The sequence below is a fragment of the Pseudorca crassidens genome, chromosome 15 (genome assembly GCF_039906515.1).
Source record: "Pseudorca crassidens isolate mPseCra1 chromosome 15, mPseCra1.hap1, whole genome shotgun sequence".
Taxonomy (NCBI): Eukaryota; Metazoa; Chordata; class Mammalia; order Artiodactyla; family Delphinidae; genus Pseudorca; species Pseudorca crassidens.
The window spans coordinates 59,736,769-59,750,269 of NC_090310.1; the positions used below are offsets into that span (position 1 = coordinate 59,736,769).

General features: G+C 60.0%; 1 protein-coding gene across 8 annotated transcripts; it reads left to right on the top strand.

The window, feature by feature from the left end:
• Window positions 1-2,734: 2,734 nt before the first annotated feature.
• Window positions 2,735-12,309, top strand: SLC4A11 (solute carrier family 4 member 11). 8 transcript variants are annotated; one of them, XM_067707626.1, is made up of 19 exons: window positions 2,737-2,990; window positions 5,300-5,452; window positions 5,589-5,635; window positions 5,915-6,146; window positions 6,229-6,310; window positions 6,545-6,668; window positions 8,315-8,530; window positions 8,607-8,700; window positions 8,800-8,925; window positions 9,005-9,118; window positions 9,209-9,341; window positions 9,608-9,681; window positions 10,116-10,380; window positions 10,456-10,562; window positions 10,655-10,823; window positions 10,914-11,087; window positions 11,300-11,495; window positions 11,580-11,749; window positions 11,878-12,085. In XM_067707626.1, the coding sequence occupies exons 1-19, from the start codon at window positions 2,879-2,881 to the stop codon at window positions 11,939-11,941; spliced, it is 2,652 nt and encodes an 883-aa protein (XP_067563727.1). In that variant the 5' UTR covers window positions 2,737-2,878; the 3' UTR covers window positions 11,942-12,085. The 8 variants fall into 8 exon arrangements, with proteins under 8 accessions (XP_067563725.1, XP_067563726.1, XP_067563721.1 ...); XM_067707624.1 differs by having other exon boundaries at window positions 2,735-2,990; window positions 6,226-6,310; window positions 11,580-12,309; XM_067707625.1 differs by having other exon boundaries at window positions 2,735-2,990; window positions 11,580-12,309.
• Window positions 12,310-13,501: the final 1,192 nt, after the last annotated feature.

Genomic DNA, 13,501 nt, shown 5'->3' on the forward strand with positions numbered 1-13,501 from the left:
AGCAGGGAGCAGGTTGCTCAGGGCCATCCTGACCCCCAGGCCTTCATCTGCCAAGGAGGGCACCCCATGAAGCTTTGCTCCTAATGCTCTCTTATCTCGCTGGGAGGCGAAACCAGGTCAGCCTCACCCGATCTATGCATGGGGCTGCCCCAACGCACCAGGAACCCTTGGGGGCCGCAGGGAAGCCCTCGCCGTAGAGGTGGGCTCACCCTGGGCTTGCTTCACCTGCCCTCTTCCATGCCTGGGGGACAGAGGCGGAGAACTCCTTTCCAGTAGGATGTCAGATGGGGGGATTGCTGCTATTCCTCAGGCTGGCGGCCAGTGTGGAGGGGATGGGGGGTTAACACTTTGTTATGGGGAGAGTTCCTGGGTCAATCCGGTGCCTGAGGGCTGTGTGATCATTTGCTGAGAAGCCACCAAGGGTCAGACCAGGGGTTCACCGCATGGGCTGGATTTGCCTGGCCGCGCGCACCACCGCCTCCCTACACAAGGGAGCTCGCGCCCCACCCCGCACCCCTCCCCCCGAACACATACTGCTTGCAGAGGACCAGGCGCCGGAGAAGGCGCGTCCCCGGGCCGGGCTCCCTCGTGTCCGGGAAGGAAAACCGGGCGGCAGGGCCGTCTTGAGAAGGAAAAAAGCCGCAAGCCAAGACCTTGACCCAAGAGAAGGCCGAGGGCGCAACGAGGCCGGGAGAGAAACCGCGAGGCGCGCTGCCAGTAAACCCGACGCCGCCGAGCCGGGAGGGCAGCGGGCTCCGCGGGGCAGGGCGTAGCCCAGAGAACGCGCGCCGGCCAGTGTAGTTAGTCGGGGCGCGCTTCCTGGAGGAGGACTAGGAGGATTTACCGCTCGAGCAGCCGGGATGAATGGAGGGGGCGGGGCCCAGGAGGGCGGGGCCCAGCAGAGGCCCCCTGCCGAGAGGAGGGGGTGAGGGGGCCCGGCCAAGAGCTTAAAGCCGACTGCAGGGAGGCCCTACCCAGACCCGCCTCACTGCTTCAACTCCGAGGGTCTCCGAGCTCACTGAGCTTCTTCCCAGAAACTTCGCAGCCCCGCTCAGCCCCTAACGCTCAGCGCGCGGGCCCGAAGAAGCCCAGTCTACGCGTTCTGGCTAAGTCGCCGCGGGCTCCCGGGAGTAGCCCGCCCGGGCTGAACAGGAGCGCGGGTGAGGGCGCGGGGCAGGCGGACGGGACCCCGCCCGGGCCGCGCTGGGGAGGACCGTTGGCGCGGCATTAGGACCCAGGCGCGGCACAGGCTTGTGTCACCGGCTCCAGCCGCCGGCCCGCCCTGGACGCCGAGGTTGCGGTCGTTCCCGCGGCACCTGGTGAGGAGCCAGGGCGTGCGCACTGGTGTGCAGCCGTCCCGCGGCTGATCACTGGGGCCATGGCCGCGGCCACCAGGCGCGTGTTCCATCTCCAGCCATGCGGTGGGTGCCTGCGGCTGGAAGGGCGTCCGGTCTCCGTCGCAGAGGCGTGCTAAGCTGGGACGCGGAGCCGTCGAGGCGCTGGGGGGAATGCGGACGCCGCCGGCCTGCACCGGCCCCCGGCGTGGTGGGCGAGAGGGTCGTGGGGGCTTCCCAACAGGGACGGGGGTGCCCGGGGTGAGTTCAGCCACGAGGGAGTGGGAGCCCGGGTGGGTACGCGGGTGGCTGGGGGAAGCCCAGGACGACTTCGTGGGCACTGCGCGCTTGACTTAACACCGTTTTGAAACTGTTTAACAGTTTTTCAGCCTACGAGGTAGCTAGTGGAGGGGTGGGGGGCTTGCAAATGGCGGGGCGGAGTTTCGGGGTCCCTAGCACCTGGAGCGCCAGGGTCTTCGCAGCCGGGCGTGCAGCCACCTCACTTTACGTTCTACCCGACACCTTTCCCGCCCCTGGCGCAGCGCGGCAGCCTGCCCACTCTTAGGGATCCTTGGGCCTCTGACTGTCCCCTGCGCGGCCGCAGCAGTCTCTCCGTCGCCGCTCTGACGCCCGGGGTTTATACGGCCATCTATTTACGTGCACTTGAACCGCCCCGCATGGGAGTAGCATCCCCACCCTTCCATACCATCGTCATCCTCGTCCTTTGTCCATCCCTGCAGCCTCTGGTGCTAGCTTTACTGACCCCGCCCCTCCCTTCTATGCCGCCCGGGCTCCCGCCCCGGGAGTCCGTCCGCATCCTGCCCCCCGACCCGCAGGGTCTCCGAGTCTGGAGCCGCTTTCCTCTCGTGCACGCGGCCCTTCCTGTCGCTTCCTTCCTCACACAGCGAGGCACAAACAGTCCGGACCATCCATCCGGGGCCCGGCGCTGAAAGCGCGGACAGCTCTCTTCCTCCCCCACCACCCGCCCCCCACCCCGCGGCATCTCCCAAGAGGACCAACGGCTCCGCCTCCCAGGAGAAAGTGGGTGGTGCTGAGGGCAGGAGACCGTTGCCGGGTCGCCCCAGTGTGACCCCTGGCGCGTGCGGTTGGGGGCAATTGCACGTGTGATGGGTGTTGATGGCACCAGAGACCGACGTGAGAGTGAGAGCCGAAATGTGCTGGAAGAGCCCCAGCCCAGTTACTGGGCTTGGCAGCGAAGGCTTGAGAGAGGGAGGCCGGCTTCCACAGGGAAGGTGGCCAGACGGGTCTCCTCCCTCCAGACTCCTGCAACAAGCGAATCCTTCCTTCCTTCAACGGCTACTGTTAATTACTCCTGGAGAAAACATGCTGAAAACATCTCCCTGTCTGCCTCGGTCCTTTCCCACCTGGGCAGCCCCTAGCAGATGGGCTGAAGAATAACAGGCCTGGCTTCCTCTGGCTCCTCAAGGAGCCCCTGTCTTGTACTGTCCCCTGCTCCTTTTTCTCCCAGGGTCTCTGGGAAGGGTAAGAAAGACTCAGCAGGGTTTGTGTGTGGTGGGCAGCAGATGTGCCCTGAAGACTGTCCAGGGCTGGTGCATGGAGCTGGTGACAATTCTTTGGCTTGCCTTGCAGAAAACTCTTCTATCATGTCGCAGAATGGATACTTTGAGGATGCAGGTGAGTACATTTCAGGTATGGGTGTGTGTATATAGAGAGCTCCTTGGTCAAAAGTCTCTAGGGGACCTAGTCCATCCACCTGGGTACTTATGGTCCTCTGCTGGTGCTGGGATGCCTTTGGATTCTACCCTCCAGAAGGTTGTGATGTGGTCAGAGGGGCAGCTGACACTGCCCTGGACTCTGGCAGATCTCTGGTGGTCCTGTGGTCCTGGGAGGGCAGGCTGCTCCCATCCTGCACTATGTGGACCATCTGATAGCCCATGGTTTTGCTGTTACAATGCTCTGGTTGTCTGACCAGCTTATAGGCTAAGTGTTGTGTGTGCCCACATTCCTCAGACCCCGCCCAGCCCTGTGAGGGAGGGGCTGCCATTGTCCCTCTAAAGAATTGTAACCTCTCTGCACCTCAGCTTTCCCTGCTTGCACCAGCCTAGCCCTCTCCCTCCCCTTATCTCTGGGCTGGCTCTGGGCTGCCTCTCCTGAAACCAGATTCGGGAGCTGGCCTCAGAGGGGTGTTTAGTGGGACAGTGCTTGGACACAGTGGTGATGTGCTCCTACCCAGGGTCCCCAGGGCATGGTGACTGCATGTGCCAGGCTGCTGGTGGGCAGGTTAGGTATGTGATTGGGCTGTAGGGTGGAGATAGGGCACACATGGCATCCCAGGAGCCTTGCAGGGAGCTGGTAGTGTCTGCTGGGTAGGTCCTAGATAGAGCCCAGGATAGGGGAGAAGAGGGACAGTGTGAGAGGCATGCCGGGGAATAGTGGGTGCTGGTGGGGGTGACAGAAGGGAGGTTGGGACAGTTTGGGGCTGGGGAACCAAGTATTCTAAGCAAAGCAGGTCTAGAATTGGGGAGGAAGGTGTTTTTCATGGACGTGAGCTCCATGACAAATGGGGGAATGACATCTTTTGACTTAATAGTTCTTCTCTGGGCTCTGGGTGCAGTGCAGACCTGGAGTTAGGGGTCACCAGTCCATGATGGCCTTGACAGTGGAGGCCTAGTGCCTCCTACCCAGAAAGGGCCCAGGCTGAGCACAGGACATTGGGGGAACAGGGCCTGGGATGTGCAGAGGAAACCAGTGGGAGGGAGTGGAAGTGAGTCAGGGTGAGTCACTGCCTGGCAGGTGGAGGCATGCTGCTGACCCGTCCCTGTTCCTGCACAGGTGTTTTTCAGGCATTGGTGGGGTCTCAGCTACAAGGGCTCCTGGGTGAATCACAAGTGGTGGACCACAGGGGACCTACAGGACAGTGAGGAAGAGGTGTCAGCTGGGCCAAGAGTAAGGCAGGGAGGGCCCTAGGTGGACTTGCCAGAGAAGAAAGGGTCTGTCAAGCCTTGAAGAAGGCCCTCCAGGGAGGGAAGCCCTCAGCTTGGAGGACAGGAGCTGGCATGCCTGGGGTGCTGGCCGCCTGGCCTAAGGAGTGAGAGATTGAGGTGGGTGGTGTGGGACTGGGCCTGAGGGGCCAGGGGTAGCAGGTCTGGCTCAGGCTGTCATCCCAGAGGCTGTGGGGAGCCCCAGCAGGACACAGGGCAGATTGGAACTTTTTCATGTCATCAGGAAGGCTTCCTATAGGAGGGGGCCTGTGTTGGGGGTCAGTTGCAGGAACTGAGAGGCAGACCAAAAGAAAGGGGCAGCATGTTCTGTGCTCTGGAGTCCCAAGGTACCATAACATGCCCCTCGCCCACCATGGGTGGAGGCCTGAGATGAGGCCTCCTCTGGGGTCCTGTCACCTCCGTCTCTGGCTCTGTTTGTCTGGCTCTCTTGCTTCCTGGGCCTTGTCTGATGTTGGACTAAGGTCTCTCAGCCCTGATGCTTTGCCCCACATGCCCTCCCTGTGCCAATGAGGTCCGGATACTGCAGGGCTCTGGCTTTCCTTGAGTCGTTTCTGGGGAGCCAGACAGGTCCAGGTCCCACAGCCTGGAGGTTCTGAGAAGGCAGGGGCCAGTCAGTCTTAACTACATCATTGTACCATGTGCCTGGCTCAGTGTCTGTGGAATGAACATGTTCTTTCTCTAGCTAAAGGATATGTGTGGCACAGAACAGTGCAGGGTTCCCGCTGCTGGAGAATGTTGGAGAAAACCATTGGGTGGGGGGTGCCAGCTGGCTGCCATACTCAGGGAGCTGGGCCAGGACCAGATATTGGGCCTAGCTGAGGCTTCCTTCCTAGCCTGCTAGAGGCCTCCCTTACCACTCACCGAGATTGCACCAAGTGGGACAGCCCAGGGGCCCCCGCTCCTTTGGCTTGGAGCCCCTTTGTCCTGTGTGTAGCCAGGCCCTCTTGGGGGGGTCTCTCTTGGTGGTGGTTGGGGCTCCAGGCTACCTCAAGTGTGACGCGGATGATGCCTCTGAAACCCGTGAGGAGAGCCTGGGGGATGAGGCCTTCGACACGGTCAACTCCTCCATTGTGTCTGGCGAGAGCATCCGCTTCTTTGTCAACGTCAACCTCGAGGTGCAGCCCACCCAGTCCGGTATGGGGGTTGTAGCAGGGACGGGTCGGGGGAGGCACGCAGGGGACTGGGGACTGGGCAGATACGGCCCCGCTCCACCAAGAGAGACCTGAAGGGCTGGGGCCGCCCCCTGAGCCCTCCCGCTTTCCTCCAGCAGAGAGTGAATCGCCTGGAGGCTACGGTCTCCTACATACCTCCCGCAAGGTAAGTGGCCCATTGACCGGATGGGAGACATTTGGTCCTGGGCCACTAGCTGGGGGTGGAGGTGGTTGCTTCCCTGAGAGAGCTCACACTGATGCTGGATCTCATACTAGCCCAGGGCCCGGCTGCTGGGGCCAACCTCGCTGGTCTTCTCTCTGGGAAGCGGGTGTTGGGTCCTGGTGGGCAGGGTCAGCCGGGGACCACCACAGAGGAAGGACCCAGACAGCGACAGGTCCTTCTTATTTATGGACCTGTGTGGTTCGATGTGTGGGGTCCCCACAGTACCTGAAGTTAAAGAACTTTGAGGAAGAGATCCGGGCGCACCGGGACCTAGACGGCTTCTTGGCACGGGCCAGCATCATCCTGAACGAGACAGCCACCTCCCTGGATGACGTGCTACGGGCCATGCTGTGCCGCTTAGCCCAAGACTCCCACAACACTGAGCCCGACTGCAACTTGGACCTGCTCATGGCCATGCTTTTCACTGATGCCGGGGCCCCCATGGAGGGTAAAGGTAAGGGCTGTCCCTCTGCCTGGGCGGGAGGTCAGGGAGGTGGGGCCATCTGACCCTCCTGTTCCTTCCACTCTGTCAGCAGTTCACCTACTGTCAGATACAATCCAAGGGGTCACTGCTACAGTAACGGGGGTGCAATACCAGCAGTCGTGGCTCTGCATCATGTGAGTTGCCAGGCTGCCACAACTGGCCTCCCCACGTCACCTTGGAGCCAGGCATCCAGTCCCTGTGGAGGCTGGCTCGCTGTTTGCAGGGAGAGTGAGGAATCCATCCCATTTGGTCTTTTTTTTCCTCCCTAACAGAGGTCACTGGGGTCATAGTTGGGGGCTCGGGGAGGGGGGAGCCCCAGCTCCCAAGGGTGGCAACTGTGTGCTGTGTGCCCTCTCTGTCCCTGCCAGCTGTACCTCCAAGACTCTGCTGAAGCGGCACGTGTGCATCAGCCGCCTGGTTCGCCCACAGAACTGGGGGGAGAATTCCTGTGAGGTGCGGTTTGTCATCCTAGTGCTGGCCCCACCCAAGATGGTGAGGAGGGGTTTCGGGTGGCTGCTGTGTTTCCCAGGAAGGAGGGTTCCAGGTTACCCTGCTCTCTTCTTGGGGGCATCTCTCCCAGTGCTGGAGGCACCACAGTCCTGGCCTCTGAAGGCCACATTCTCACCCTCTCTGTTCATCTCTGCCCTACTGGGGTTTATCTGAAGCATACTTGGTAGGTCTTCATCAAGGCCTAATTTCCCCAGAAGTTGCCCAAAAGGTTCTATTTCTTTCCTGACTGAAAAGAGATACTTTTTTTTTTTTTTTTTTTGGCGGTACGCGGGCCTCTCACTGTTGTGGCCTCTCCCGTTGCGGAGCACAGGCTCCGGACGTGCAGGCTCAGCGGCCATGGCTCACGGGCCCAGCCGCTCCGTGGCATGTGGGATCTTCCCGGACCAGGGCACGAACCCGTGTCCCCTGCATCAGCAGGCAGACTCTCAACCACTGCGCCACCAGGGAAGCCCAAGAGATACTTTTTAAGATTATTACTATTCAAACATAGGGGCCTTTCTTTGGCCTGCCCAACCCTAACTCTATAGTTGGCTATGATTTGTTGACCAAAGATCCCCACTCCTTCCTGGGGCATTTACCCCCCGGCCAGGGGCATCTCGCGTTTGTGGGGGCTGAGACTTATACGTATATTTGGGGAATCTTCTTTTATGGAAAAGGATTTTAAAGTCATTAATAGAAAATGGCTAGGGCCCCTCCCCAGGCCTGGGAAGGGCCTTAATGCTTAAGATTCCACTGGCTTCTTGATGATTCTGCCCCTGCCTCTGGTGTAGACTCAGAGCTTCGGATGGCCCCTCCCCAGGCTTTCTCTAAGCAAAGGGGGTGCTAACGGGATCGTCCCTCCCAGGGCTTTCATGGACATGCTGTGAATCTCTCCAGATGTTACTTTGCTGGGGAGAGAGGAAGGGCATTTAGGGCAGCGGGCAGCTCATGGGTCAGAGGGAGTGACAGCTGACAAGGTGGCCAGAACAGCTGGAAGGAATAGAATCCCTAGGATTGAGTGGCTAGACTGGTGCCTTGAGACACGCCAGCCATCCTGACACCTGGCTCCTCCTCGGGGGAACAAGCCTGTTCTAAAGCTACCAGAAAGCACAGTGTGCACGGTGCAGCCCCGGGACTGTAGCTTTGGGCAGCACGGGGTGGGGGTGGGGGGGGGTGCATGCTGCTCCCAGGGGACCTAGGATGGGGAGGTGAGACAGGCTGCTGTGGTGGAGGTTGAACACTGAGTTCATGGACGGGGCTGAGCTTGGCCAGGCAAGAGGCAGAAGGCTGGATGGGCCTGGAACACCTCTGAAAATCATAAACCAGCCGACCGTGCAAATGCCACCAGTGAAAAGTAGCTGGGTGAACATTTTTCTCCATCATCATGATTTCATTATCCACAATTACACAGATTTAATACCTGAGTTTATTAAAAAAAATACTAGGTTGATGGTAGTTCTAGTGATCTGCTGACCTGGTGGAAATCGTGGCAGGGTCCACTATGCTTGAACTTTGGGGGACTACACCCAGGTCATGGGGAGAGCACCTGCCACGTGCTTGGGAATGTCTGTCCATGAATGGCCAGGCTGGGGTTGGGCACCCTTCGCTCTACAGTGGCTACAGATGTGATTCTCTTGCCCCATCCCCAGAAAAGCACCAAGACAGCGACGGAGGTGGGACGCACGTTTGCCACGATGTTCTTAGACATCACCTTCCGCCAAAAGCTCCTGAAGACCCGCACGGAGGAGGAATTCAAGGAAGCCCTGGTACATCAGAGACAGCTGCTCACCATAATGAGCCACTGTCCGAGCATCAGCACGAAGGACTACAGCATGAGCTCCATCTGCACCCACAGACCCCCGCAGGTGCAGGGCAGAGGTGGCCTGGGCGGGCAGCACAGGGCAGGGACACAGGGCTGATGGGTACGTGTCCTCTTCCCAGCCCCTACGGCACAAGGACTTTCTCCCCATCGGGAGGGGCATCCGGGAGGACATCGCCCGCAGATTCCCTGTGTACCCGCTGGACTTCACTGATGGTAAGTGGCCCATGGCCCTCCTGGAGCTCGGCCTGTAGCTCAGGCCCCAGGCCTGTTCTGTGTCCCCAACACACCCTCCGCCCTGTCTCCCATTCCTAGGCATTATCGGGAAAAACAAAGCTGTGGGCAAATACATCACCACCACCCTGTTCCTCTACTTTGCCTGCCTCCTGCCCACGATCGCTTTTGGGTCCCTCAACGATGAGAACACGAACGGGGCCATTGGTGAGGGGTTGGAGCCTGGTGGGGCATGCCGGGTGGAGCCCAGGGCCACGGTTCCCCCCTGACCGCCCCGCTTCCTCAGATGTACAGAAGACCATAGCTGGGCAGAGCATTGGAGGCCTCTTGTATGCACTCTTCTCCGGGCAGCCGCTGGTGGTGCTGCTGACGACTGCACCCCTGGCCCTCTACATCCACGGTGCAGTGGGGGCGGCAGCGGGGAGATGCTTCCTGAGGTCCCTGGTCCCAGCCTGGCCCTGACTGCTCACTCCTGTTCTGCCGCCTTTAGTGATCCGTGGCATCTGTGATGACTACAATCTGGACTTCAGTACCTTCTATGCATGGACAGGCCTGTGGAACAGTTTCTTCCTCGCGCTTTATGCCCTCTTCAACCTCAGCCTGGTCATGAGTCTCTTCAAGAGGTGACAGGGCCTTCCCTAAGCTTCTGGGACTCACAAGCAGGAGGGGGACCAAGGCCAGGGGCCTGGGTCAGCTTCCATGCCAGCCTCTGAGGCCCTGTTAACCCTAGAGCAGATGGGGTGCCCCCACCATATCACTGCTCCAAGGGGAAAGCCTAGGACCCTGGTCCTCTTCATGGCAGGAGGTAGGGGGCCATGCTGAGGCTCGGGGAAGCCTCCCCGCTACTAACAACTCACCCCGTCTTATGAGGCATATCCCCTGCTGGCAGGTCAACGGAGGAGATCATTGCTTTGTTCATTTCCATCACATTCGTGCTGGATGCTGTCAAGGGCATGGTCAAAAGTGAGTGTATTGCCGGCGGCCACCTGCTGTAGGGGAAGCTGAGTTGAGATGGGGGGCTATGGACTGTGCCCAGAGCAACCAAGAAGCATGTAAGCGCTAAGGTTGCTTCCATGGCCCAGGGTGCTCTGGGAGCCATGACTGGCAAAGAGCAGCAGGCCCACGTGCTAGAGGGTGACAGAGCTGCCCTAGGCAGGATCAGAGGCCCTGGGCCAAGCAGGATTTGCTGTCAGAAATGGACAAGGGCAGGGTGTGGGGTGGTGGGTAGACAGGCAGGTCAAGGGGTCCTGGCTGACAGAAGGCCAGCTCTCTCCCCTCCTCCCCCCAGAATCCCTTCCTCCCCTCGGGGCTCCTTCACCCCCACATCCAGGAGGAAGCTGCTGGGCCCCAGGCTCCCAGAGCCCAGATGGCTGAGTCCTGTTGGCCTGTGTCCACAGTCTTCCAGAAGTACTACTGTGGCCACAACCACGGGAACTACTACGAAGACAGGTCTTCCCCGGTGAGCCTGCTGGGCCTCAGCCCCAGCCTCAACAGCAGCCTCCACGCTGCCCTCAACACCAGCCTCCTGGCCGGCCCACCAGAGCTGACTTCAGTGGGCAGCCAGGGCCCCGAGGCCCTGGCCCGGGACACAGCTGTGCTCAGCCTCCTCATCATGTTGGGGACACTCTGGCTGGGCTACACCCTCTACCAGTTCAAGAAGAGGTGAGGGGTGCCCATTCAGGGTGAGGGAAAGGGAGCACAAGCTGCAGGCCACGCTGACACCCACCTGCCTCCTAGCCCCTACCTGCACCCCTACATGCGTGAGATCCTGTCAGACTGTGCCTTGCCCATCTCAGTGCTTACCTTCTCCCTCATCTCTTCCTACGGCTTCCAGGAGATTAAGAGTGAGTTGGGACTAGGCGTGGGGTGTGGTGGGGTGTGGTGGGTTGCTCTGTGGGGGAGGAAGGCTTGAGCAGGGGCCTGTACCTGGCTGCAGTGAGCAAGTTCCGCTACAACCCAAGCAAGAGCCTGTTCGAGATGGCCGAGATGCACTCACTATCCCTGGTGGCCGTCAGCGGCGCCATGGGCCTCGGCTTCCTCCTCTCCATGCTCTTCTTCATCGAGCAGAACCTGGTGGCTGCCTTGGCTAATGCCCCGGAGAACAGGTTCGCAGGGCTGGGGAGGGAGGGGTAAGCGTGTGTCCAGCCCTCCAGGGGCCATGGGGCTTTGTCCACATGTGACCCTGCCTGCTGCAGGCTGGTAAAGGGCACTGCCTACCACTGGGACCTCCTGCTCATCGCCATCATCAACACCGGGCTGTCTCTGTTTGGGCTGCCCTGGATCCACGCTGCCTACCCCCACTCCCCGTTGCACGTGCGGGCACTAGCTTTGGTGGAGGAGCGTGTGGAGAATGGGCACATTTACGAGACGTGAGTGTGAAAGTGGCCCCTTGAGACGTGAGGCCAGAGTCACGTGGACCCTGAGGTGGGGGGTAGCCCTGGGCCACATATGACCTAAGGAAGGATATGGTTCAGGGGATAAGGGCCCAGAAGTAACAGAGCCCAGGAAGCACATGTGACCTGGGATGGACACGGCCCTGCGGACCAGGCCAGAGGTGACCCAGTGCACTGGAACCTCGCAGGATTGTGAGTGTGAAGGAGACGCGGTTGACCTCCCTGGGCGCCAGCATCCTGGTGGGCTTCTCCCTCCTGCTGCTGCCCTTCCCGCTACAGTGGATCCCCAAGCCTGTGCTCTACGGCCTCTTTCTCTACATCGCGCTCACCTCCATCGACGGCAGCCAGCTGTTTGCACGCATGGTCCTGCTGCTCAAGGACCAAGTGAGTGTCTGGCCCTGAGAGTGAGGGGTGGGGGTGGGGGATATGGCTGCAGACCTGCCCACACCTGGTCCCTGCCACCCACAGACCTCGTACCCACCCACCCACTACATCCGGAGGGTGCCCCAGAGGAAGATCCACTACTTCACAGGCCTGCAGGTCCTGCAGCTGCTGCTGCTCTGTGCCTTTGGCATGAGCACCCTGCCCTACATGAAGATGATCTTTCCCCTCATCATGATCGCCATGATCCCCATCCGGTACGGAAGGGTGGCCAGCAGGCAGGAGGGACTCGGCTGGGCGGGAGACGGTGGGCTGGAATGGCTACCCTCAGCCTGTTCCTCCCTGACCCAATGCTTATCCTCCTGCCTGTTCCCCCTCCTCTCAGCTACAACCTGCTGCCCCAAATCATTGAAGCCAAGTACCTGGACGCCATGGACGCTGAGCACTGAGGTCCTGACTACCAGGCCCTGGCCACACCCCATTCGCCCATCCCTCTGGGTCTTCCCAGGCTGGCTCTGTGGCTGTGTGTGGGTATCTTGGGGTGCTGCTCTGTACTGCACCCCCTCACAGCTGTCCCAACTGGCCTAGGGTGTCTGGGCATTGAGGGGGCTCCAAGGTGTGTGTCTGCTCCTCTTCCCATTAGCCTTTTGCTTTGGGTCCGGAACTCTGCTCAGGGCAGCTTCTGCCCAGGGTGGGACTAAGCAGGACGGATTTTCTTTTGATAAAAGAGCCTGAAAGAGAAACCATTTCCTTGATTGTGTAAGGAACTTGCTGTATGCACATTAGAGAATAAAGCTCCTGTTTCTATGCTTCTACATACCGCCTCCATCCATGCTGCCCTGCCCCAGCCTCTGAAGGCCACCTGAGGGCCCTGAGGAGGGAGAAGCCATCCCAGGGGAGGTGGGATAAAAGGGACTGATTTGTTGAGTGCCGCCTAAGGGCTATTACTTCCAACTCCACACAGTAGCTCAACAGGGAAACATGGAAGGTCCAGGAGGCCTTTGCTGTTGCCAGGAACCTGCAGGGAAAGTGGGCTTGGGGCCAGTGAAGAGCCCAGTGGCTGGTAGGGTGGGATAAGCACATTCACGGTGCTGCTTGCAGGATGGGTGAAGTTTAAAGGGGACAGAAAAGGTACTGTGCATCCAGGACAGAACTCTGAGGAAGCAGCTGAGGAGCAGACAGAGGGGTGCCCCGCTCCAAGTGCCACGTGGCAAGTGATCCTTCTTTGGGGCCCCCACCCCAGTAGCCTGTGTTTCCTGCAGGTGGGGCTGTGTCCAGGATCACCAGGCAAGGAGTAGGCAGGCCCCCCAGCACCCCACACCTGAGTTCCAGCCGGACACCACCCATGCCAAGCAGACAACTCAGAGGAGGCTGAGCACCACCACCGGCACTTCCTGAGGAAACAACCCAGCTGGGCTTCACAGACAAGAGGGGAGCAAAGGGATGAGGTCCTGTCCTCACCCACGGGTGCTGATGAATTTTAGGGGAGGAAACAACTGTTAAATCTAGGCCCTGGGCCGTGCTGCTAGGACTGAGGAGGGGATGTAACTTAAGCTTGGGAGCGACACACCAGCATTAAGGACCCCCACCCCCCAACCTGCTGCACACAACGGGCTTTTCTGATTGTCCTTGGGGTTGGGCACCTCCTCTTTACCAGAGTAACACCTGCAGGAAGGCAAGGGAGCCACCCCGGGCCTGTGAAGTCCCTCCCTGGGAAGGGCTTTACCAGGACTCAGTACGGGTCTGGGGTAGCTGAGCCAGGCCTCCTGAAGGGCTCAACTCAGCTGGCCCCCCCAGGCTGAACCGTGGCATGTCAACCCAACTGGGGTCAAGAACTCCATCCCTCCTCCCTGCCATAAAAATGAACCTGGCGTTATAACCATAAACCAACATTTTAGCTGCTCTAATGTACACCAGAATAAAGCAAAAGCACTCAGCATCCCACACTGCCCGCCCCCCAACCCAGCAAACACAATAGAGGCCAGCTGGGTGGTGGCATTGCTCAGTAG

What these genes read in the sequence shown, in the direction of transcription:
- SLC4A11 (XM_067707620.1), top strand. Translation starts at nt 2,879, where the DNA reads ATGTGCCCTGAAGACTGTCCAGGGCTGGTGCATGGAGCTGGTGACAAT. An exon ending in TGCTGGCCCCACCCAAGATG is followed by an intron (nt 6,669 to 8,314) that starts GTGAGGAGGGGT and finishes CCCCATCCCCAG; the next exon opens with AAAAGCACCAAGACAGCGAC. An exon ending in CCTGGCCCTCTACATCCACG is followed by an intron (nt 9,119 to 9,208) that starts GTGCAGTGGGGG and finishes TGCCGCCTTTAG; the next exon opens with TGATCCGTGGCATCTGTGAT.